The sequence below is a fragment of the Lissotriton vulgaris genome, chromosome 3_2, assembly GCF_964263255.1.
Source record: "Lissotriton vulgaris chromosome 3_2, aLisVul1.2, whole genome shotgun sequence".
Classification (NCBI taxonomy): domain Eukaryota; kingdom Metazoa; phylum Chordata; class Amphibia; order Caudata; family Salamandridae; genus Lissotriton; species Lissotriton vulgaris.
In genome coordinates, this window is record NC_141690.1 from 217,426,610 (window position 1) to 217,453,098 (window position 26,489).

The window sequence follows — 26,489 nt, forward strand, 5'->3', positions numbered from 1 at the left end:
TTTGGAACATCTTTTGCCTGAGGGTGGTGCTTGTTTGTGATGTGATTTCAGTGCAGCAATGATGAAAAGCAGCTCCAGTCTTCAGGGCCAGGACACCAGAGGCATCCCTCCATGCATGGCACTCCTGGAAGCAAAGTCCTCCTCACCCACGCTTGGACTTTGGCTGCAATAAAACTTTTCTTTCCTGAACATATGAACTTCGTGTGTATTCATTTGTTCGACTGTGTGCCTGTGTTGCATGTGTTTTTATGTTAACATGCATATTTGGCTCTGTCCATCATGTATAAGGGAAATATATAAAAAATATCTCGCAACTAAAGAAACCTCAAGAAAGACTGGCTATTCTGCACTGTTATCCTCCCAAGCGCATAGCTCTATCATGCTGGAGGCAAAACATTATGAAAGCATTAAAAGCAGAGCGCTGCTACGTCACCAGCATCTCTACACTGCTGGGCGAGTTTAAGTAGATAATAATAACCCGGGGCAGTTGAAAAAAAAAGTGCCGAGTCTGCTGAGCAGCAAAGACTTACTTTTATAGGCGCGTGGATAAAGTGCCATGCTTTGATATTTGTTCCAGGCTCTGCATTCCGGTAAAGTGCAAGGTGCTGGGTTAAGACCATTGCTGGACAAGGGGGGCTCTCCTCGGGCATAAATAGCAAAGGCGGCCGGGGCTCTCCCCTGCAGTCCAGCCCAGCTGCCAGCAACAGCAGGTGCTCCCGCCAAGACAGCTCCAACCACCAAACCAGTAAGTATCCCGAACTGGGACCCCTGCTCCTCCTCAGGTTTAGATCTCATAACTTACCAGCTGCCCAGGGTCGAGGAGCATGTAGCATGTAACATGCACTTCAGGGTGATGAATGCATGCATGGTCAAAGGAGATTGCCTCCAGAATATATTGCCTGCGTTGGGTTGTGGATTGTACATGTTTTCGAGCGGTGAAATCTAATTTTCCGAGAAGCAATTCCAGTCGAACAGATTGGTGATGTTTTTTTCTTAGAAAAATGTATTTCAAGCGTAAAGCAGGCATGTTGAAATATAATCATTTCAATATGTGGCTCTTGGAAGAGCAGAGGCTGAGCACAAGGCATGTTCACTCGTAAAATGGAAAATATTGCAAAACTCTGAGCATTGCACAAAGTCTCAAACTTAAATCTGAAAGATTCCACTGACATCACGAGCCTGCATGAAACTTTTAAAGAGTGCTGTCAGATATTTGTGTCTACGTTCATATTTAGAACACAAAAAGTATGAATGGAAATCTTACTTAAAAATTGACTGCAGGTGTGAAAGAAAATGTGTAGCATACAGAGATGTCTGCGTTTTAGCAGCGTATCCTTAGGAAAGCACAGGGATGTAAACATCTGTCTGTGCTCCACGGTACAATCCCGCGGTTCTCCTCTGCATGTCAGGCAGAAATGATGGCACATCTGTTACACCCATCCCGGCTCTTGTGGCTTGCCGGTCACGGTTGTTCTCTTTCCATGGGCAGGGAGATGGAAACCCTCACGCCCTGCTGCAGGTCCTGTAAAGTCTTCTGGGCTGTCCTCTCGGCAGCTGTGGCCTGTGCCAGCTGCCTGCCCCTGGGCGAGGACTTCCTCTGCACAGCCGAGGAGCTGGCCCGGTACAGCATCGTCTTTACAGGGAAATGGAGCCAGGTGGCTTTCCCCAAGCAGTATCCCCTGTTCAGACCCCCGGCTCAATGGTCATCTCTGCTCGGTGAGTAAGATGCTTATAGAGTCAATAATAAAAATGTAAAAAATTCATAATATATATATAGACTATAGTATTTCGCGTAAACTAGGTCTTTCATTCTGGATTAAATGCCAAATCAGTAGAATTCAATGGAAACATTAATATTTTTCACATATTGTATAGTATTGATATTGCATTTGTATAGCGCTTACTACCCCTGACGAGGAGTCAAAGCACTTTTTTCGCCGAGTAGCACGTTACTCCGCGACCCATAGAGGATTAGTGTTGAATTAGTATAGTGAAACATGTAAGTAAATTTTAAGTGGTGGATAGGTTAGTCTGGTATTTGGATGCAGAAGGATAGAAGAGTAAAAAAGGTTGTATTTATATAGCGCTTGTTACCCCTGATCGGGTTTTGAAGTGCTTTTTTGGCAAGTAGCACGCTTCTCTGGAACCCATAAGGATTAGTTTTGAATTAGTATGGTGAAACATGAAATTATTTTAAGTGGTGGATATGTTAGTCATTTTTTTGGATTGAGAAGGTTTGGGGAGGGGTAACAAAGGGAACAAAGATTTACATTTATATAGCGCTAATAACCCTGATGAGATGTTCCAATGCTTTATTGGCAAGTAGCACGCTACTCTGGAACCCATAAAGGATTAGTGGTGAGCTAGTATAGTGGAATATGGAATTTGAGACGTGAGCATGTTTGTCTGTTATTTTGATTGAAAAGGATAGTGGAGGGATAAAAGAGTGAAGGACTTTTTTTACATTTCCTTTTTTAGGTCATAGCAGTAGGAGGAGGCTTTTGGATGAGTAAAAGGGGTTTTAAACTCATTAAAAACAATATTGGTAGTGTTGGTATCATTGCAACTGGTATATGAATGATAGAAGTTTAAACACATTTTACAATTTGTCATGCCTTATAATAATAACATCTGCCTTTTGGCAAAAATTATAACGGGTATTTCTAGAAATAGAATTTGCTGCCCAACAAGGAGATTCAAATGAAAATGTCTGCTACTCTAATTTATTTTTTGTTGACATTAACCCTCACCAACCCCACAGGTGCTACCCACAGCTCTGACTTCCACATGTGGCAGAAGGGTGGATACGCCAGCAACGGAGTGCGGGATTTTGCTGAAAAGGGTGAGGCGTGGTCACTCATGAAGGAAATTGAAGCTGCTGGAGAAAAAATCCAAAGTGTGCACGGGATCTTCTCCGCGGACCCCATCTCTAGCGGGACAGGGCAGACCTCAGCGGAGCTGGAAGTTCATTCCAGGCACTCGCTGGTAAGTACACTGAGTATCAGTATGCACTTATGGAACTCAGAGTGAAATGTTCTGGAAACCTGGAGCGTGCAAAGTGATCAAGCAGGAGAACCATGCACTGGAATTAATTAAAATCATTTCTATATATGGTGCTTTGTCTAGATAACTCTTTAAGTAGGTGCTCTTGCCTAACCTTCTATCCCTTAAGTAAAAGTCCTAGCTGAAATCTCAGACCCACTGGGAAACGCTACACTGCATATTTCTTCATAAGTGTCCTGCCTAAAGAAAATGGGGCCCTCTTCTTCATTGGCGCAAGTAATCCTTGATTCCTCTAGACAAGCTTTATCTGTAACTTCCTTCGTTTTACTATGGCTACTCCCCTCCCTTCCTGTGTCTCTGGTGTGCCTGTCTCTTTAAACCTGCTTTGACTTTTCATGTGTTCTGTGGATTATTGTTTATGTGGTAAGTGGTGAACAAGGCCAATAGGCTTTTAAGAACTTGGTAATGTTAAATTCCTTCAAATGAGGAACCCAGGCTCATCATTAACTAATCGTGAGCTGGTAGAAATCAAGGCGCTATTCAACGCAGCAGTTTAGATGAAGAGCGCAGTAATTAGAGTCGCCAATGGTGTTTTGCCCTGTGTGTACATGATCTTAAACACAATTATTGATACATCTGCTGTTGAAGCTAAAATGCTGCACTGCACACGTAATGGTTTTCGAACTCAAAATGAATGTGGAAGGTTTATATATGCTAAACATGATAGAAGTATATATTAAAGTCGTAAGTATCAGCAAAGACCTGTCTTATGCAAAACAGAAATAAAACAAACTGTGATATTTCTGTGCATGAACTCATTAGGACAGGTTTAAAAAGTAAAAAGTGTACAATTCTACAGGTGCAAAATGCACCTGTAAGTGACTAAAAGTGCTCAGGCACACTGCATTTGCACATATATAAACTGGGTCTGGAGGCTCAGTGGACTAATGCATCCACTGCAGGGGCTTGTGTTTGACCTCATGGTCACAGGTTCAAATCCAGATGGGTCCACTCTACCTTTCATTCATTTGAGGTCAATAAAATGAGTACTGTTGGGTAACAGTAAAACATCTGTTATTCAGCTCCAAGATTCCTATGGCTGATAGTGCGCTTTACAAATAATTATGTTATATCAAGCAAAGGTTAAAGTGGCATTATGGTTGGCTCTGCAATAGCCCCTAAAACACAGTTAAAGTGCAGTTATGATTTTGAATTTAAAACATAAAAATTCACAGAAAATCGCAAGGCATGGTTAGGACCACAATCGCATTAAAGTCTTACAAAGCATAACTCACACACAAACTTTAATGCTCATGACCTCATCCTTAAAACAACAGATGCAATTACAAATATTAAATATGTATTGTTATTTATTTCCATTTTCCATTTAGGAGTTGTTCTTTATTGGTATAAATATTGTGAGGTCAGGAGCTTTTCATTTGGTGTGCAATTAAAGTTTGTACAACTGTTGTGTGAGTTATAGATTGTGATCCTAAACATTAATTGCAAATTTCAGTGGTTTTTATTTTTAATGTTAAATCATAACTAGTCATGTTTTTCTTTATCGAAGAGCAAAGAAACCTATAGGAATTAACACTGGAGTCCAGGAGACCAAGCTGGCTAGCACTGGATTCCGAGGGGATCACAGCACCCCAAAAAGAAACTTTTCTATTAATTTGACCCAAGGGTGCCCTTTAGAACCCCCTTCCAGGTCCAGAGGTTCAGGGTATCTCTTCCCTGCCCCTTTACACCTCATATTTTTTTTTATTTTTAGGCTCAAGAGTGCTGTAATGGTGGTTACAAGAATTATGTTCAGGCCAGCCAATCAGAATGTGAGCTCCTGTAGAACTTGCAAGAGCCTCTTGAACCCGCAGGAGCAAGGAAGCTAATGGGAAAAATGCCCCCTCAGCCAATCGAAGCACTCTAGTTTTTTTAAGTTGCATGCCTGTGAGACTCCTGTACGCTTTCTGGGTATTGATTTCGTTTTCGGCCAAAATCGGTGTAATTCTGTTCAACCGCTTTGGGTACAGCGCTGTTTGGAAATCCCCATAGAAACTGCTTGAGGGAATTGCATTTTGGAGCCACCCTCCATTTTCTAGACCCCAGCTGTATGGATCATCCTGAAAGTTTGCAGGAAAGAGCTCAGGTTGATGAGCTTTTTTGGGGAAAAGTGTTATGAAGATTCGCTAAATGGCATCAAAGTTCATAGCAAAACAAAAACAAATTCCTATGGTAACTAGGTCCTAACTATAACTACACAGTGGTTACTTGCACTGTCTCATGTATGTATATACACAGAATGATACAGGCACAATAATGTGGCCAATGGAACTGAGGGAGTGATACCTAATTCCCTGGGTCTGGGACAGCATAGTGTATGTATAGGCCCACTGAATGTAAGTTTGTGTCTAGCCCCTGTGAGTGCAGGGAGTGTGCCTTGGCACTGATCAAACACTTTTGTCCAGTGATCCTTGATCATACAAATGGCCAAGTGTGAGACCAGTGGTTGCAATGCAGGATGCTTGCTGCACAGACTCAGAGATATGCCTTTGTGCTGGGGCCCGGCCCATATTTTATCCACAAAATATTTTGGTAAAGTCAGGGTTACATGTCAAATCTATTGGTGGGGGTAGCAGTGAGTGTGGTGATATCTACTCACTCTAGTGAACTACCACGCTTGATGCAAGCTTAGTCTTTGTTCAGGGCACTCACTTCCTGAACGCAGCCTACTTCCAATCACCCCAAATGTTAGCATGTAAGGAACTAAAGGAAGCTAAAAAGGGTGAAATCTTTTACCATTTACAATTTGTGCACAAGGCCCCAAGATACTATTTAATTTCAATTAAATAGCCAAGTTATGCCATTTGTACACTTTAATAAAGGATACTAATGGCAAGCAGTCAAGGCGCTACATACCTTTAGATTTATGCTGTCAGATGTTTGGTTGCTCATAGCTCAGGGATACGGTGCTATACAAACGGATAAACAGGTTTTGTTGACTGCTGATTTCGAGTATTCTTTTGTTGGTAAGACTCTATGAATCTGGCAGGCATAGCATTCTATTTCCCATACAAAAGACCCTCCCCAGTCACATTGGCCACAGCTCTCATGAAGGGTTCCTAGTGACCCCTTTAGGTATCACCTCTTTAAGAGACCCTTCCTTTTTCACCCCCTTAAAGCACTGAACTTAAAATGCAGGGCAATAGTAAGGGCGTAGTCACTCTGTTAGGAAACACAAAAACTATACAAAATAAATATTTTTTTTTACATTTCTGCAGTTCCAGTTCAAATTTGCACCGTACTGGAAATAGGGCAACAGACAACCATTGCAGATACAAGGAAATCGTTTGCTCATTTTTTGTGCATCTGCGAAATCCTTTTGTGAGATTTAAACTTTTTTGGGTTTAAACACAGGCTGCAGTTGACAACAGTAATATCATTATTTTTCAATATTCCATTTTTATACATCGGGTACCCTACGGCTCATCAGTCAATTTGTCTTTAGTTTGCAGAACAGGAGAAGGCTAAGATCCTCTTTCCAAGTAACACATTTCAATCATTTTAACAGTAAATTGAACGTTAAGAGCATTTTCCAGTGCCCTAGAGAAATGTGGAAATGTTTCAAAGCCTTGTTTGTAATGAAAAGGAAACATTTCTTCTGAATGAGGTACTCACTACTTCAGGACTGAAAAAAAATGATTTCAAATTGTGTTCATAAGTATCCACTTGATGCACTATTTTGTTGAGTTGTAGGACTTTGCTCTAGATTATGACCTTTGAGGCACCAGCTACACCCATGCCTAATCCAAAACACCACGGTCAGAGTTTTCCACCACAGCTACAGATGTTTCCTCATAATGACAGAGTAGACAATGTGTGATAGGTAGAGGGAGGCCTCCCTGCTGCTGTCTTTGGTCGCCCCCGGCGATGCAAGGGGGTAATCCCCCGATTCCTCAGGGCCTGGGGAACCTCTTTCCTTGGACTACCCAAGCAACCAAGCAACATGTTAATTCCAGAGATTCCCTAACACATACAATGTGTGTCTCTGGGATTCCTTTTTTCCTGAGGGACACAACAAGGAACCTTAATCCTAAGGAAAGCTATGATCCCCAGTATCTGGGGTGATTGACAATCTTCTCCTCTTACCTGCACAAGGGGGGGAGGGGAGAGAGTCACAGGCCAAGATGGAAGTATCTACAGTCACACCACCACTGTCCTTCCCTGCTATGCCATGTTATACTCCAGCGTCCAGTACCGTAACCTCGTTTTGATTATGGGGGGTTTGAGCACTCTGGTGGAGGTACCTGATTGGTGGTATTTCAATGTCAATGCTCTTGTAATTGGCGGCTGGGAGGGGCCTGGTAAAACCTTGGCAGAGGGAGGCCTCTCTATGAAACCTCTGTGGCATTACCTCAGGTCTCATAATATTAATATAGGTAGACATTTCTGTCTTTGCACCATGCAAGAACCGCAATAAGGCATATAAAAATATCTAGAAGCCAAAAAAACCTTACTATTCAAGTTGAACTTTAGAAGATCACAATATGAGTTTAGATCTTTTCAGATTTTGTAAGTGATAAAATACCCCGACAAATGAAAATGAGATAGTAAATCCTATTCAAGAATTATGTGAATCACTTGCCGGCTTCTTTGTTTAACAATCTTGATAGCAAAATCTATAAGGAACTTTTGGCTTCTGCCAACTAAGTTAATCAATCATCTATCCATTCAGTTTCCAAAATTATATAATAAGGTTATCACTAATCAAGTACGGATGATGAAATGATCTGACTCTAGCTTAGATACATGCCAGCTGATGTTTATGACTGGCTGAGGACCTGAATATAGTTGTTAACATTTATTTTCAAAGATCATCCGCGGGTCGTGCAGGTAAGAGTGGTAGGGCCGGGTGGGGGGATTTCGACTCGCGATGACAAGGGAAAATTAAAGAAATAATTAGTTTTCCCTCATCATCTTGCTTCGAAATAATCCCCCCCCCCCCCAAGTCCCACTGCTCTTCCCTGCACGGGCCACAGCTGTCAAAGATCCTTTTATTACTTTGCTTTTAATCAGGCTTTTTGTGTTACCTTCAATAAAAATGTCATAATAAAACTCTACAAATCCAGTATGAACTCTCAAATTATTTGTCTACTTATACACACACGGCCGGAAAGGCCTTTTATGCCACTGGGCATTTCCCAGGTGGGCTGGAGCCTGTGAAGGATGGTTTTGAATGCCTAGGGCCGCTCCTGATGCCTCTCTCCCTTCCCCAGCTCATAGAGGTTAATTGAAGCAGGCACGGAAATACTTTGGAAGAAGGAGTGAAAGTAGAGAGGAAGTGATCCAAGAGGGAGAGAAGAGAAATGAGAGAAGAGAGAAAGAGAGAGAGAATGGTTGAATGGAAAGAGTGACTGTGCGAGGAGACACGGAGCGGAGCTAGTTTGAGCATTTATGCTGGGGCTACTTTTGGTTCCTGAGTGCTGCCCTGGCTGAAGTCACTGCCCATTTCGAAGTGTAGCTAAAGAAGAATATATGCTATTGTGTCTTTTTCAGTTATTTCCTTATAGGGACACAAAGAGGGCATGCTAGGCATGGGGGAGATATCATTTTATCTGAGAGACAGAAGGAGACCTGCTACGCTAAACTTTTAGTTCTGTCTGCAGGAATCTTCTCTTTCTCTCCTTTCTCTCTTTCCCTCTGGGATGGCTTTCTCTCTACCTTCACTCTCCCTAACCGTGCTATGTTTCTGGACTGCCTGTGACAGGTGGGGGGAATTCAAGCCCCACTTTGCTCTTTTAGGCAAAGCCCAACTATTTAATCTAGGACCTTATTGCTTCATCAATCCTGTAACAAGTGGTGTGCCTCAAGGGCCTGCTCTTGGGTATCTTGGTGATATCAATATTAATCAGCATTTGCCTCAGCTCCAGTGGGATCTTGAGATCCTGTGAAGCTGTCAGAATATTTTGGGTTGTGCAGACGTGGGTGCGTGACAACTGGTTTTAAATAAATGGTGTGAATACTGAGGTGCTGCTTCCCTGTTGTGCAACGCTCCTAAAAGAACAATTTACATAGCCTGGTGGGCTCAGTGCCATTCCTAGTGGTCTTAAATAGTGGACTTGCTTTCAATCTTTAGGTTAGGGCAGTAGTAACAACCTCCCTCTTAAATCTCTACCTCTTCTCTAAAGTCTGCCCACTTTTAGAATTGGAATAAAGCCGATTACTACTACAGGCCATCGTTCTGTCCTGATTACAATACTGGAGGGCTAGGTATCTGAGCATCACTCTGTTGGCCTACTGCTTCACATTACAGACTATAGATAAAAGGATCATTTTAACTCTATAAAAGTATTTCCATTTTACAACAATGGCAGCAATTAGGATGGTTGACTATTCCTGACAGAACAATTTGAGAGTGCTGTTTGCAATGAGGACATTTATCATGACTCTTGCATCTAATTATTTACCTACTAGATATATCAGAGAAAACAAATGGGTGGCAGAAACGTTTAGGTTGCCCTTGGCCAAGCTGTGGCATGCCCTGGCAAAACACTTTTGAGATATCCCGAGGTTCAAGTTGTTTTAACCCCTTCGCTGTGGGGGTAATTCCCCCACGGCACAGGGGGAGAGGGGTGCGAGCGCCACGGTGCTTGTGACGAGCCCAGCTCGTTATGAGTCACAATAGAGCTGTGCTCATGACAAGCTGAGCTCGTTACGACTCCGCTCACTGAATAATTTGCCCGCACAGGCGGGGAATCAATCGCGCGTGGGCGGATCACGGCAGTTATGACAAGCCCAGCTCGTCATGAGCACAGCTCAACTGTGACTCATGACGAGCTGGGCTCGTCATGAGCATGGAAAAGGTTGATTCCCATAGAAATCCTTTTTGACCTAGGGGACTATCAAACATACCGTAGATACTTCAACATTTGTTCGAATTTGACCATGTATGTCTGGTAAACTGTATAAAGTAGCTGAGTGTATTTACTTGGTGGGTTGGCGTTTTGAAATGAGACTTTGTCCCTGATAATTTACATTTTTAGAGTACATGAGTGGGGAGTTTTTGGAAGTATTTATTTTTGATTGGATATTGTGCGCTTTATGGTTTGGGGCATTTTAATTTTGGGGTTTATTATTGTTCTGCTTCTTTATTTTGAATGAAGAATTATGTTCTTATTAAAGAATGAATTGAAAGAGAACAACAGAAAGAAAGTTCTATTTAGTTACTTGTGCATGCACTTTGAAGCGAATTAGATTTGGCCTGTTTGCATTTTATAAATAATAAATTAAACTGTTTAACTGCAATAGATTACAATTTGAAATGTAAATGTACTTATATAGCGCAACCTGTCACCCAAAGGGCATCCTGGCGCTTGCTTAGGGAACCCGTCCTGGTATTCCCCTGTGAGATAACCCCGACGGGGTATCCACAAGGTGAAAGCCAGGCTTCCCGCCGCGAGGGGCCGTTGTGGAGATTAAGCAAGCTATTGCCCAGAGTCGCAGAGTGTGAACCCGTGAGTCGAGAAGGCACCAGAGCGAGAATTATCGAGTCCGTGGAATTTTGAGCCCAAGACCCGCCGAGGCGGGGAATTGAACCCTGGTCCAGGGCCAATCTCAGCTTCCGGGTCTGCCGCCTCTAACCCCTGAGCCACACTTCTCCACAAATGCAACACCCACACTTATGTTACAGGTGTAGAAGTGGCACTTGGGGTGCATTCAGTGTTGGCCTATTGGTATTTGGAAGCATGACATGCATCACTGCTCTGCTTTATAATCTTCTCAGACATAATCATTTTCTAGAAATGAAGCTGTGCCAGCTGTTTCCTCTCATCACACCATGAGAATGCCTGGCGCCGAAGAATAAGGCTTTGTAGAGATGAACGCTAGCTAAAAATCTTCCTCAGTAAACATCAAAAAGGCTGACTCCATTTAAATGTCTTAGCATACAATTTTGTAGTAAAGTCTCTGATGGCATATTGGCTAACCTTAGTCCTAAACCTATCAAAATGTGACCAACTAAATAAAAGGTCTTAATGAGATTACAACATGTGGCCTTGTCTCTCAAGCACCCCTGTCCATAGGAAGCTGTAACCAGGAGGGAGAGGAGCGCCCCAAGAAAGACCTGTACCGATTATCTATTCCACCAAATAAAACCTTCTAGAACCAAGACACGTCTCTTGCCCTTCACTACCCCGCAGGTTACAGAAGCATACTCCAGATTATAAGTGTAGTCTCAAACAGTTATCATGGGATGGAACAGGCCTCTTCTGCAGAACACAAGTACAGAAAGCTGAGAGGCAACAGACCATTACTGGAGCCAATTAGACATAAAATGTGTAAAACAGTGAGGGGGATGCACAATATGCCGCAGCTAATACAGAGTGGGACATTTGTGCAGGCCACCTGTATATTACCCGGGCAGGAGCCTTTCCATCTGGTCCTCTGAATTATAGTAGCCCTTTTTCTGAGCTAGAGTTATACCTTAGGCATTTAGGCCTAGATTTACTAAAATGTAGCACCAGATTTGCATCACAATTGTAGTTGTGCAGAAAAATAGTTCTAAAGTACTGCTATTGCTACATTGTGGTACTTGTTTCTAGAGGGTCTACAATGGGAGGCACATGGACATTTCACGGCACTCACCTATGGAATTTGATACAAACTCCTATCAACTAAAAAATATAGTCCGGGATTACATCATAAGAAAATTACATCTCCTCGATGTGGGCATAATTTTTGTTTTCTTATAGTAGGCATATAACGTGCGATTCGTCCCCACCATACTTTCCCCTCCTTTTTGCACACCACAAAAAACACCATACAAAGTGTCTGGTCTTCACTGCGTAGTCTTTATTAATTCTCAGATAACGCCCTCTTTATTTGTTGATGCATTGTCAAAAATAGACCAACTTTATTATACCAATCCAACACACATTGATAAACATTGGTTTGTGCAGTATTCATTTGCACCACAGGATACAATTGACTTTACAATCCATGATCTCCAGAGCCACCTTGGATGTAGGCTGTACCAGCAGGCCACAACCCATCTCCATTGCTTCACTTCCATTCCAGGTAACTACCCATCGTCTAGCCCCTAGACTCGGCCACCTGGTACTGCTTTGCGCCTTTCCTTGCGAAACCAGTTTTCAACCCGCTTTCACCAGATTGCTTCTTCCAGGCACTGGCATCTCGGGTAGGGCCGGAGAGTCCAGGACCACCAGCAGGACAGCCCCCTCTCCCGCCAGCCCGGAGCCCCATTGACTGCCCTCCCTGTTCCAGGATGAGCCAGTCCCTGCCAAAATGGAGTCCCCGCCATTTTTCTTGCCCCAGACCCCGCCAGCACCAGCATCTCAGGTAGGGCCGGAGAGTGCAGGACCACCAGCAGGACGGCCCCCTCTCCCGCCAGCCCGGAGCCCCATTGACTGCCCTCCCTGTTCCAGGATGAGCCAGTCCCTGCCAAAAAGGAGTCTCCGCCATTTTTCTTGCCCAGGACCTTGCCAGTTCTACCTTTAACAACAGGGATGGGTGGGTGGGCAACTTGCTTCTAGCTGCGACCCCCGGCGCCCAAGGCGAGAGGACAAAGAGGGCTTCTCCCTCGTGTTCAGGGCTCTTATCCTTTTCCCCGGGGGTGGGGTGCAGCCTGCGCACCTAGGTGACGCACTACAAGCCTACCCTGCCTCCGTGTATTTCCTGTTGGCTGCCCCTCCCACTACCCTTTGCACTGGCCCAGCCTCTCTTTTTGCCGCCTCTCGCACGAAATGCCACTAAAGGCCCCCCTCCCCTAGACGCGGGGGGGCCTCTCTAGACTTTTCTAAGTTTCCATGTGTGCTGTAGTGTTTTCCATGTGTGCTGTAGTGTACAGCTCACATAAAAAGATAAAAAACTTTTTAATTATGTCTAAGCAAAGTCATTTGTATAGGACGCGTACCCTTCCCGTACAAAACCCGTGCTTGACACCATGCACACCCACCCTTGTACTATGTTGCAAGGGTGTGTTTGGCGCAAGACAGCATAAAATGAGCCAGACCTAGGGGAGAGAACTATAGCACCAAACCTTAGTAGACACGGGACTGTTCTGCACTCTCCTTTGTGTGGTTTCCTAAATTATTACCTGCCCACCCTCTTTCTATTATGTCCACTGACTATTATACACTTGTTTCCTTGGCTGTATCTGGAAGTCTTTCGCCTCTTGGTGGATATGGTAACGGGTCTACTAAGAAATTCTAAACAAAATTAGTCATGGGTTTCTCCGACCACCTACAGTTGACAATGCTTAAAATTTGGTGCCAGCAACAAAAAATCATAAACATTATTACAGTGCATAGTGAGAAGTGGGTCAGGTAAGCACTGGTTGTTCAAAGTACAACACAGCTTGTAGAGTGTCAGGGTCACGAGGCCTTCTGTACATTGCCCATTCTTGTTTTTTAATTGTATGTTCTTGTTTATGGTACAGGGCCTTTTAGTAAATGACCCCCACCACCCTTAGAGGTGTTCCCACTATCCACCAGTACCACAACACCTCCTTGCATACAAAAACATGTAAATATATGTTTCATACACAAACATTCGGACTATGAAGTAGACCAGGAAGGCTATCAGAAAATATTCTGGTGAGATTGCAAGAAACTAATAGTTTCATATATTAAACTACTTTTTCAACCATTGTGCACTCGCCCGCCCACACACACACTCTTTTCATATGCTTTAAAACTGTCCCCTGTTCTCCCATGCTACCTTTCACTTGAATCCCACTATGCTACTTCTGAATGTTTTTTATCTGCTGGTCAACAGAAATAGAATATATTACTAATAAACAATCAAAAGCAAAATAGGCGACATGTTTCCTGGACCACTAATGGTATAGTGAACAGCAACTGAGAATTCCCATACTTTGAGATCTCCATGAACCAAAATGGGCAACTTTAGCCCAACGGAAGCTCCCCAGAAGCTAAATGTATGCAGTATCACAGTATACTGCAGGGTGTACACAGTGGCCCATCTGCACATATCAACTATATGATGACTGTGAGGCAACCACCCCCTGCCCTCTGTTCTTAAAATGCATTCCACTGTCACAGTGGCAGAGGAGCTAGGGACTAAAGCGATAGCCTACGCGAACGATACCCAGCTGCTCTTTACCAGGGACAAAGATGCGGACTCTGTTTCATTGGTTCAACATTGCTTAGCTTCTATTTTTAAATGGCTGGCGGATGCACAGGTTAAGTGTAATGAACAGAAGTCTGAGATCCTGCTATTTGGTCAATTCCCTCTCAATTTCCGAGAGCAGCTGTGGCCGCCTAACCTTCCACTGCCCTCCACCACAGGGAAGCCTGTCAAAAATTTGGGGGTATGGTTCGATGAGAGTCTCTCTTTTTCGACACACATTTAGAAGCTGGTCGGTTGCTGTTTTCGGCCTTCTTAAAACTCTCAGAAAATTCTTTCCTCTTCTACCTCAGGCAGCGAGGGAAACAGTTATGTGCGCACTGATTCTGTTGCGGCTTGATTATGCCAACGCCCTTTATGTTGGTGTCCCGAGCTACCTGTTAAAAGGGGTACAGGTGGTCCAGAATACGGCAGCCAGACTGCTATTGGGCATTTCAGCTAGGAACAGTGTTCACCATCAGCTGCGATCCCTCAATTGGCTTCCCGTGGTGGACAGTGTTAAAATTAAATCATTGGTTCTGGCCCATTGTGCTCTTGATAGGTGCGGCCCTCTCTATCTGCAGAGACGGTTCTCTTTTTATGTTTCTTCGGGAGCCCTTCATTCAATGTCCCTATGCTTTGCCCAGGTCCCTCGCTTCAAGTATCAGAGGCTAGGGGGTAGTTCCTTTGCTGTGAAGGCTTCAGCTGCTTCGAATGCCCTTCCTCTCATCCTGCGGTCCATTCAGGACCTAGTATCTTTAAAAAGGAAATTAAAGACATACTTCTTTGCCTGATAGTCTCTTTCCATACCCCACTAGGCTTCGCGCCAGGACACTCATGAGTATCTGCGCGTATTATAAATGTATGTAACATAACACGACATAACCCCTCCTGCCCTCCATGTTCCATTGCGCTGACCCTGCAGGTCTGTTCACTGTGGTTAAATTGCTGCCCCTCCCCCTACTGCCTGCAATCCGTTTCCCATCTCCATGCCCTCATCCCATTCCATAAGTCCTCAATGCACAGCTTGCTGTTCCTGCCTCACTCCTCCCTGCCAGTCGTTCTCAGTGTCCAGACCCCTGCCTCCTCTCTCCTGTTCCCATGGTCGGTTGTACTGCCCTTGCAGTTCTTTCCTCCATGGTCAACTTGCTGCTCCTACCCCCTCCTTCCTGCCATCTATTATACAAATTTGGCCCTGCCCCTCCCTCCTGCCCATAGGCTGTCAGTTGCCCTCCCGCTTGCCCTCCATGCTTACCTTGCTGACCCTACCTAGGTCTTCTGTGTGATGTGTTGTTAAATTCCATGTCACAGCCCTCTCATTACTGCTCTTTATGGTCCATATTCTGCCCCGCCCTTCTCCCCTTCATTATCTAGTTCAAGTTCAAGTTCAAGTTCAAGAATGTATATAGCGCACTAGTCACCCAGAGGGTCTCAAGGCGCTTGGAGATGGGGTTCATTGTTTATCGAATAGCCAGGTTTTAAGTTCTTTTCTGAAGGAGATGTGGTTCTGTGTAATGTGGAGGTGGGTGGGGAGTGAGTTCCAGGTCTTGGCCGCCAAGTAGGAGAAGGATCTACCTCCCATGGTGGATCTTTGGATACGTGGAATTGCGGCGAGGCCTTGATTGGAGGATCTTAATTGGCGGGTGGGTGTGTAGAAGGATAGTCGAATGTTTAGGCATTCGGGCCCTAGTTTGTAGAGGGCCTTGTGTGCGTGGGTGAGGAGACGGAATGTTATTCTCTTGTTGACGGGGAGCCAGTGGAGTTCTTTCAGGTGGCCGGTAATGTGATTTTGGCCAGGGATGTTTAAAATGAGTCTCGCTGATGCGTTTTGGATGCGTTGGAGTTTATTCAGTAATTTGGCTGTGATTCTGGCGTAGAGGGTGTTTCCGTAGTCCAGTCGACTCGTGACTAGTGCGTGGGTGACAGTCTTTCTTGTCTCGGAGGGGATCCAACGGAACATTTTTTTGAGCATACGAAGTACGTTGAAGCAGGAGGATGAGACAGCGTTGACTTGTCTGGTCATCGAGAGTGAGGAATCTAGGATGAAGCCCAGGTTGCGTGCGTGATCTGTGGGTGCTGTGCCCAGAGCCGAAGGGCACCATGAGTCGTCCCAGGCAGAGGGGGATGGTCCTAGGATGAGCACCTCCGTTTTGTCTGAGTTAAGTTTTAGGCGGCTGTTTTTCATCCATTCGGCTACTTCTTTCATACCTTCGTGAAGATTGGTTTTGGCGGAGTTAGGGTCTTTGGTAAGGGAAAGGATCAGCTGGGTGTCGTCAGCGTAGGAGATGATGTTAAGGTTGTGTTGACGCGCGATGGATGCGAGTGGACACATGTAAACGTTGAAGAGGGTGGGACTGAGTGATGATCCTTGTGGTACACCGCAAATGACTTTGGTAGCCTCTGATTTGAATGGGGGAAGTCGTACTCTCTGGGTTCTTCCGGCGAGGAACGAGACGATCCAGTCCAACGCTTTTCCTTGTATTCCGATGTTGTTGAGGCGTTGTATGAGGGTGCTATGACAGACTGTGTCGAAGGCGGCGGAGAGGTCGAGTGGAATTAGGGCCACTGTTTCTCCGTTGTCCAGTAGTGTTCGGATGTCGTCTGTGGCTGCGATGAGTGCGGTTTCGGTGCTGTGTTTGGCTCGAAAGCCGTTCTGTGAGGGATCGAGGGAGTTGTTTGCTTCGAGGAAGGCGGCGAGTTGGCTATTGACGGCTTTCTCAATGACTTTTGCCGGGAAAGGGAGGAGGGATATTGGGCGGTAGTTTTTGAGTTCAGAGGGGTCTGCTGAGGGTTTATTCAGGAGGGCGCTGACTTCGGCATGTTTCCAGCTTTCTGGGAAGGTTGCAGAGTTGAAGGAGTAGTTGATAACATCACGGAGATGGGGTGCGACGATGGAGTCTGCTTTGTGAAGATGTGGTGGGGACATGGGTCGGTTGGCGAGCCAGAGTGGATGGAATTCATTGGGCGGATGGTATCTTCGGTGGTGATTGGGTTCCAGGCGTTGAGAGTGTTAGAGGCCGGTATAGGTTCTGAGGGGTGTGGGGAGGATTGTTCGTTGGTACTATTTTCGAAGCTGTTATGTATGTCGGCAATTTTGTTGTAGAAGAAGGAGGATAACGAATCGCAGAGGTCTTGGAAGGGAGTGATGTCGTTTGAGGCTGCGGTGGGGTTGGTAAATTCTTTGACGATATTGAATAGTTCCTTGCTGTTATGTGCATTGTTGTCGAGCCGATTCTTGAATGCTGATTTCTTGGTGGATCGAATCAGCTGGTGGTGTTTGCGGGTGGCTGCCTTGAATGTGGTCATGTTGTCGGAGGTTGGGTTTTTTCTCCATGTTTTCTCGAGAGTACGGCAAAGTTTCTTGGATTTTTTAAGGTCATCGTTGAACCAGGGGGCCTTTTTGCAGTCTTGTTTGGTGTGATGATTTTTCAAGGGTGCTAATTCGTCAGCGCTGTGAGTGATCCATTGTTTGAATTTGATGGCAGCTTGGTTTGGGTCCGATGAGAGGGCGGGTGGGTTTTGGTTGAGCGATGTGAGGAGTTGGTCGGTGGTGATTTTGTTCCATTTTCTTTGGGGAATAGGTTGTGGGGGGTTGTGGGTCGAGGTGGTTTTGTAGCTGAAGTGAACACAACTGTGGTCCGTCCAATGGAGAGCTGTAGTGCGATCGAAGGAGATGCGTTTGCTGGAAGTGAAGATTGGGTCTAGCGTATGACCGGCTATATGGGTGGGGGTGTCAACAAGTTGTTTGAGTCCGAGATTGGCCAGGTTGTCCAGAAGGGTGGTGGTGTTGCTTTCGTTTTTCTTTTCGAGGTGGAAGTTGAGGTCTCCTAGTAGGATGTAGTTCTCGGAGACGAGGGCATGTGGACTGATGAAGTCGGTGATGTCTTCGCTGAATTGTTTACGTGTTCCTGGAGGCCTGTAGATGAGGGTGCCTCTGAGTGTGGTTCTAGGGTCAGTGTGGACCTGGAAATGGAGGTGTTCGGCGGAGGTAAGGTTAACGTCGGAGCTGGTCGTGATTTTGATGGTGTTTTTATGGACGATGGCGATGCCTTCTCCTGTTTGGTCCATATTCTGCCCCCTCTCTCCTGCCCGACATGATGCCATGTGTTGTTCGAGTCCATGTCACTGCACTCTCACTCCTGCCCTGTCTCTTGCCGTTAGTGATTAGCTTGTTGTCCCTACACTCTTCTCCTGTCCTTGGATGTCCGAGTCCATGCTCTGCCCCCACACCCAAGTCCTAAGCAGTCTATTTTACTGCCAGTGCCCCTCCTGCCTGCCCTTCCTGGTTAGTTTGCTGCCCCTGCCCTGCTCCCCTTCATTGTCCCCGTATGCATGCCCCTACCCCCTCCCTCCTGCACTCCATGGTCCACTGAGCTCCAGCATCCCCTCCTGCCTCCTCTGTGCAGTCTGTTGTGCTATATATAATAAAAGAGAGGGGAGGAGGAGGATCAAATGTGATACAGTAGGGCTTAAATTACCACTCAAGGGAATGAATGGAAGGTCCAGCCACAGTCGCAGCCCTGGAAATGTAGACAACAAGAAGGAGACTGGGCTGTTCCTAAAGGAGCTGCAGATGCTGAACTCCTTAGTTAATGATCAATCCCTAACGATTAAGCAGGCTGACAAGGGTGGGGCTACTGTCCTCATGAATACCACTGATTATGACACCAAATGCCTTAGGCAATTAGGGGATAGGCAATACTATACCCCCATTCCATCCAACCCCACTGAGCGCCTGAAAAGAACCATCTCTGGTATGGTCGAATCTGCTAAATGCCAGAATCGGATTAGTAAAAAGGAGGCAGAATTCCTGACAAAAAAAGAACCCAGGGTCCCCTACTTTTATATTCTTCCTAAAATCCACAAAGGAACTACTCCTGTACCAGGACGCCCAATAGTATTGGGCATCGATTTTGTACTAAAGCCCCTGTCAAAGTTCTGTGATCACTTCCTACAGCCACTGGTCAAACAAATCCCTTCCTATGTCCAGGACACCACTGATGTCCTTCTCCTCTTGGATACTCTACAGCACAGCTTTCCAAACTATGTGTCGCGACACATTACTGTGTCGCGACCCATATGTAGGTGTGTCGAATCTGCAGAGTCGAGCTGCAGGGGCTCTTAGAAGGGGTGTAGCAACAACAAAGCCCCATTAACATGCACAAGGTCTTTAACGACCTGAGAAGTGCTCGGTGCGGCTGTGAGCGGTCCCAGGCTGCCACACACGACGGGGGGGGGGGAGGGGTCCTGCTAACAGAAAAGGAAGTTTGTGAAAAAGGCAGGAGGCTCCTGATTTAAGGGACTCTTGCGGTGGCCTCGCAGCGCTGCCTGTTGCTCGAACAGGCTCGCCAGCGCTATGCCTGTAATTATGGCTTCTGCCCGAGGCAAATTGAATTCTTGGCGAGCCTGGGAGAGTGGCAGTCACAGAGTCAGTGACTGACCCTCTTGTTCAGCGTCAGCTAGTTAGTATGCACTAGGTTCGTGTCCTGATTAGACTGGGCAGCCTGAACTTAGGGTGGCACAGCGAAATTGTTGCCTCCCGTGGGGGTCAGTGGCTCGTGACCTAAAGAGCCTGGCTGCTGCCTTGCAGGCGATCGGCTACGATGTGGAGGCAGAAGGTAAAAGGTAGCACATGCAGCAGTCCCCGCCAGTTTAGCCCCATTGCCGCTTTTACCTGCTTACTGCCGAGTATCCAGAAACTAGCAGAGGCCCAATGGAGCATTGGTGTGCGCAAGAAACAGTTTTGGAATTGTAAGGACTTTCAGCTCACAGTACTGCTGCCAAACTAAAGGCTATGGATTCCTACTGATTATGAACAACGGCCAAAAAGCCAAATTGCTGCCAAATAACTGTTTACAGCGATCGATATACAATTGGTAGCCTGCAGTCTCCAGCTTACAACTACAGTGTATACAGGTAAGACTGCAAAGACGCGTTGCCGCAGTATACAATAAAGACTGACGCACCTCGTACACTTGAACCGGCTTTGTGACAGTTGAGCAGCTTGACACCATTTAGGTTTTTTGTGCACCGTGAAAAATCAGTTTCCCAGTTTCCCCGTGTGGGTTAAGAGATGGATAAAGTGGTTCTGGGAGAGCAGAAGGTTCACAGTCCTAACAGCACCGCATCTTAGCCTGCAAAATATATTTTACTAAACAACTTCACGCCTCCCCCTCCCCTTAGCCTCCGCACAACACAGCATCTGAAGGTAATGGCACTTAAGCTGGTTGGTCACTGTAACGTGCGCTGATTTTGAGGTCAAGGATAGTTGGTTCCAGAAGCTCAGGCGGTGCCCGGCAAACTGATGGCCCCAGGGTGGACACAGGCTTACTCATTAGATCGGACGCCGGCAGGCACAGACTAGAGCAGGACGTTTCCCAGCATGGGGGAGAGAAATCATATGGCTCTCTCCACTTACTACACCCGGTCCCCAGCCTCTCCCCAGATTACACCGGTCAGATTAATTTGCTGACAAGAACATCAATATTTCACTCGTCTCAGCACATGTGCAGCCTGTGTGTGTGTGTGTGAGGGGGTGGGGGGTGGGGGGGTGTTCCACGTGTTTCGCTTCCCTCTCCTACTCCAGCACACAGCACTGTTTCTTTTACACAGAGCTGATGAGGAGAGTTGGGTTCCATAATCTGCAGCTGTGGTGCACCTCTTCGCAAGCTGTTTTTTTTCTTAAACTGGCGTTCTTAAAGACTTTCTCATTCCTCAAATGGTTGTAATTTCTGACATATATATGTTTCCTTTGTCTTCAATACTTGATTTTGCTTGCGAGAAAGTGTCACTCATGGTTGCTGAATGTCACTCATAAGTACAATGACATTTTGAACATGTCACACATAAGCAACCTGAAACCTTGGCAGCTATGTAGAAGCTTTCACATTTACATCATTCTGCACGCTGCAGCTTGTAACCTGAAAACAAAAATAATTCAGTTCAATGGAGAATGCCCGTGTGAGCCATGGGCATGGAGGAGTGCGGGGGAGGGAGTGGGGAGGGGCGCTGCGCACCTGGGCACCACCAATACAGGAAAATATGAAAACGATATAAGAATGAAAGCAAAATATTTTCCTCTTTGTCACAGACCCTTATGGAACCCACAGAATATGTTGGTCGGGGGAGAGGGAGGTCGTGAGACAGAGAGGGAGGAAGATAGAGAGAGAGTGTGAGACAGAGGGAGACACAGAGGGAGTGAGACAGAGGGAGACAGAGGGAGAGAGAGAGAGTGAGACAGAGAGGGAGGGAGTGAGACAGTCAGAGGGAAAGGGGGTGAGACAGAGAGGGGGGAGACAGAGGGAGGGTGTGAGACAGAGGGAGACAGAGAGGGAGGGAGTGAGACAGAGAGGGAGGGAGTGAGACAGAGAGGGGGGGTGAGGCAGAGAGGGAGGGAGTGAGACAGAGGAAGACAGACAGGGAGGGAGACAGAGAGAGTGAGACAGAGTGAGACGGAGGGAGACAGAGGGAGACAGTCAGAGGGAAAGGGAGTGAGACAGAGAGGGAGGGAGACAGAGGGAGGGAGTGAGACAGAGGGAGACAGACAGGGAGTGAGACAGAGAGGGAGGGAGTGAGACAGAGAGGGAGGGAGTGAGACAGAGAGGGAGGAAGACAGAGAGTGTGTGAGACAGAGGGAGACAGACAGGGAGGGAGACAGAGAGAGTGAGACAGAGGGAGAGAGAGACAGTGAGATGGAGGGAGACAGAGGGAGACAGTCAGAGGGAAAGGGAGTGAGACAGAGAGGGAGTGAGACAGAGAGGGAGTGAGACAGACAGGGAGGGAGACAGAGGGAGGGAGAGAGACAGAGGGAGACAGACAGGGAGGGAGACAGAGTGAAACAGAGAGAATGAGACAGAGGGAGACGGAGGGAGAGAGAGAGTGAGACGGAGGGAGACAGAGGGAGACAGTCAGAGGGAGAGGGAGTGAGACAGAGAGGGAGTGAGACAGAGGGGGAGGGAGACAGAGAAGGAGTGAGACAGAGAAGGGTTGAGACAGAGAGGGATTGAGACAGAGAGGGAGGGAGACAGAGGGGGAGGGAGACAGAGGGGGAGGGAGACAGAGAGAGATAGTGAGACAGAGGGAGACAGACAGGGAGGGAGACAGAGTGAAACAGAGAGAGTGAGACAGAGGGAGACAGAGGGAGAGAGAGAGAGTGAGACAGAGGGAGACAGGGGGAGGGAGAGGGAGTGAGAGCGAGAGGGAGTGAGACAGAGAGGGAGGGAGACAGAGGGAGGGAGACAGTCGGAGGGAGAGGGAGTGAGACAGAGGGAGTGAGACAGAGAGGGAATGTGACAGAGAGGGAGTGAGACAGAGAGAGAGGGAGGGAGGGAGACAGCGGGAGGGAGACAGTCGGAGGGAGAGGGATTGAGACAGAGGGAGGAAGACAGAGAGGGAGGGAGACAGAGAAGGAGTGAGACAGAGAGGGATTGAGACAGACAGGGAGGGAGGGAGGGAGACAGTCGGAGGGAGACAGATGGAGGGAGACAGGTGATGGGAAAGGCCACCTCCGCCACTGATTACCTCACTAGTACCCTTTAACAGTGCCCCTCAAGTCTCTGTGTGTGTTGGGTGTGTGGGGTGTGTGTGGGATGGGTGTGTGGGGGTTGTGTGTGTGGGATGTGTGTGTGGGATGTGTGTGTGGGGGGGTGTGGGTGTGTGTGTGTGTGTGTTGGGTGTGTGGGGCTGTGTGTGTGGGGGGGTGGTGGGGGGGTGGGGTGTGTGTGTGGGGTGGTGTGTCTGGGGTTGTGTGTGGGGTGGGGTGTGTGTGTGTGGGGTGTGGGGCCCGAGCCCACCATAGGTGGGTTGGGCTCGCTCGCTGCGCTTCCTCCCGTTACCGTGTCCCTGAAAATGTTTTCACAAAAGTGTGTGTCACCAACATGAAAAGTTTGGAAAGCTGTGCTCTACAGGATGACACCCAGGTGGACTTCCCCATCACCCTAGATGTGGAGGACCTCTACACCAACATCCCTCAGAGGGCCACACTAGGGGTGATTGAGAGGATCCTCAGTGCTGAGGAATGGACCACTCCTACACCACCTTCTTTCATTATAGAGTGTGCCACCCTAGCCCTCACAGAAAATTACTTTGAATTTAAAGGGCAACACTACCATCAGACCCAGGGTAACTCCATGGGAAGCATGTTTGCTCCTTCGGTGGCATGTCTGTATATGGATGACTTCGAGGAAAGATACATCAATGACCCAGTGAATCCCTACCATCTTAACATAAAATTATGGAGGAGATTCATTGATGACATCCTGATACTCTGGGCAGGGACCGCAGACTTATAAAAAGAGTTCTTCAATTGACTCAACACGTTGAATGACTACCTGAACTTCACCATAACAGCCTCTGCCACCAACATTGCCTTTTTGGATCTAACAATTAGACTAATGGGAGGCAAAATTGATACCACTAGGTATCGGAAACCCACTGACCGGAACAGTTTGCTCCACTTTTACGAGCCACCACCCAAAGGCTGTGAGACTGAATCTTCCTTTTGGACAATTCCTGCGGGTCAGACGTAATTGTTCCAACCTGACAGACTACAAGACAGAGTCTACCATACTATCAAGAAATCTGATGGATAGGGGTTATCCTACCAGGGAGATCTACAAGGCACGGAAACGTGCACAAAACAACCATAGGGGGGGCGCTCCTTCAAGTTCAAGTTCAAGGATTTATATAGCGCACTACTCACCCAGAGGGTCTCAAGGCGCTTGGGGAGGGGGTTCATTATTTATCAAATAGCCAGGTTTTAAGTTCTTTTCTGAAGGAGATGTGGTTCTGTGTAAGGCGGAGGTGAGTGGGGAGTGCGTTCCAGGTTTTGGCCGCCAAGTAGGAGAAGGATCTACCTCCCATGGTGGATCTTTGGATACGCGGAACTGTAGCGAGGCCTTGATTGGAGGATCTTAGTTGGCGGGAGGGTGTGTAGAAGGAAAGTCGAGTGTTGAGGCATTCGGGCCCGAGTTCGTAGAGGGCCTTGTGCGCGTGGGTGAGGAGACGGAATGTTATTCTCTTGTTGACGGGGAGCCAGTGGAGCTCTTTCAAGTGGCTGGTAATGTGATCTTGGCGAGGGATATCCAAAATGAGTCTCGCCGATGCGTTCTGGATGCGTTGGAGTTTTTTCTGTAATTTGGCTGAGATTCCGGTGTAGAGGGTGTTTCCGTAGTCTAGTCGACTCGTAACCAATGCGTGGGTGACGGTCTTTCTTGTCTCGGTGGGGATCCAACGGAAGATTTTTTTGAGCATCCCAGATTTGCCTTTAAGAGGTAAAGGAATATTAAAGACATCTTGATCCATACGAGACCTAAAAAAGTGGAAGCCAGCAAACAAAACACTCTATGGCAATTACCACCTGTACGGGGACACTACCTGTGTGGCTCCTGCAATGCTTGCCCTTTCACGTCCATACACAAGACGATCCTTCTGATGGATACCTTCATGTGGGAACTGCGGGGGCACACCAATTGCAATACTTCCTACTGCATATATCTGCTGAGATGTCCCTGCGGTCTGCAATATGTGGGCATGACCTCGCGCCCCATAAAAACCCACATCTCGGAACACCGAAGCAACTTCCGTTGCAAAAAAACACATACCAAGATGTGCAGACAATATGTGGAACAGAACCACACGGCTGATTCACTCTCGTGGCTAATTCTTGAAGCCACCTCAGACAAATCTAAGCACAATTTATTCCTTAAGGAACAGAGGTAGATACACCGTTTGGCCACTGACAGCAGGGGACTTAACGAGGAAATTCCATGGAGTGCCCTGTGAACACAACACGATGATGGAATCTCCAATATGCTAGACGCTCCCTCTATGCACCGAACACTGCTAACTCATTATCAAGTAATGGTTTCAGGGCAAATAGTGTGGATGGTTGATGAATCATTAGAACCCGTTCCACCTACCTTGCTTATGACTACCACCTTCAGATAACTACATACTAGCCACTACTTATCTGTCTGTGCCATGCACACACCCTCCCTTCTGTATACCAGATACCGAACTGAATAAGTTAACCACAAGGCTTATCCTCTTTGCCGTTACATGAACGCTCCTGGGCCCTTGATTTGGATTTAGTGGATCGTTTTAGTTGATCCTTTCCACTCCTAAACACCGGGCTTGTAGCCACTATGGGTACACTGACTCTACCTTGACCTAAACACCTTGATGTGAATACAACAGTACCCATTCCACCCATTCCAAACTCTAGTAAAGCCCTCTTTTCTACTGTTAAAAAACTTTCAAAATTTGAAAACAGTACTCTAGAAGAAATGTCACCAGACTTTTGTAACACTTTAGGTGAATTTTTTGTAAATAAGGTATCTTCAGTTTATGACTCTTTTAAAAACCACAACATAGACATTGCAGATCAGGCTACCTCACAATCAACAAATTCAGTGGAACAATCATCCCAGCCCATACTGTTCCAATTTATTCCTCCAACAACGGATCAAATTCAGAAGGAATTACTCACCATTAACTCAGGTAGCCCAATGGACCCTTGCCCACCCAAAATAATTCCGTTCAGCCGTTCGGGCTGTAGCCGTGTCTAAAGGTCCCATAGAAAATGCCATTTGAAAAATTTCAAATTCAATTTTCTCAAGAACTACTGGAGGGATTTTCACCAAACATAACAAAGGCACATCTGCATACCAGGCCCTACCATTTTGCCAAGTTTGGTGTAATTCCATTCAGCCGTTCGGGCTTTAGCCGTGTCTAAAGGTCCCTATGGAAATTAACATGAGGAAAACACATTCTGGGACCCCCTTTCGGCCCCCGCTTGACGAATCCCCCTGAAAACTTTGAGGGATGGAGTGAAGCGGAGCTGGCCAAAATTCGGGAAAATTACACACAGATTCCTCAATCGGCGCCAAAGTTATTCCCAGTAGAATGTTGAGCTCATATAGATATATAATTTGCTCAAATTCATTTTCTCAACAACTACTGGAGGGATTTTCACCAAATATAGCCAAGGCACTACTGCATACCTGTCCCTACCATTTTGCCAAGTTTGGTGTAATTCCGTTCAGCCGTTTGGGCTGTAACCATGTCTAAAGGTCCCATAGAAAATGCCATTTGAAAAATGTCAAATTCCATTTTCTCAAGAACTACTGGAGGGATTGACACCAAACATACAAAAGGCACTGCTGCATACCAGTCCCTACCATTTTGCCAAATCTGGTATAATTCCGTTCAGCCGTTCGAGCTGTAGCCTTGTCAGAATGTCCCTATGGAAATGAACATGGGGAAAACATGTTTTGGGACCCCCCTTTTTTCTCGGCCCCCGCTTGACAAATCCCCCCGAAACTTTCAGGGAAGGAGCGGAGCGC

The 26,489-nt window shown here is 46.5% G+C and overlaps 1 protein-coding gene across 2 annotated transcripts in view; it reads left to right on the forward strand.

The window, feature by feature from the left end:
• The first annotated feature begins 208 nt into the window (after positions 1-208).
• Positions 209-26,489, forward strand: part of SPON2 (spondin 2) — a 73,230-nt gene continuing 46,949 nt past the window's right edge. The window contains exons 1-3 of one of the 2 annotated variants that reach the window (XM_086964239.1): positions 209-745; positions 1,490-1,716; positions 2,762-2,985. In XM_086964239.1, coding sequence (XP_086820365.1) covers positions 1,494-1,716; positions 2,762-2,985 — 447 coding nt within the window. In that variant the 5' untranslated portion in view covers positions 209-745; positions 1,490-1,493. Of the gene's footprint in view, positions 750-1,489; positions 1,717-2,761; positions 2,986-26,489 lie in introns of both variants that reach the window. The other variant, XM_086964240.1, reaches the window with a different exon arrangement.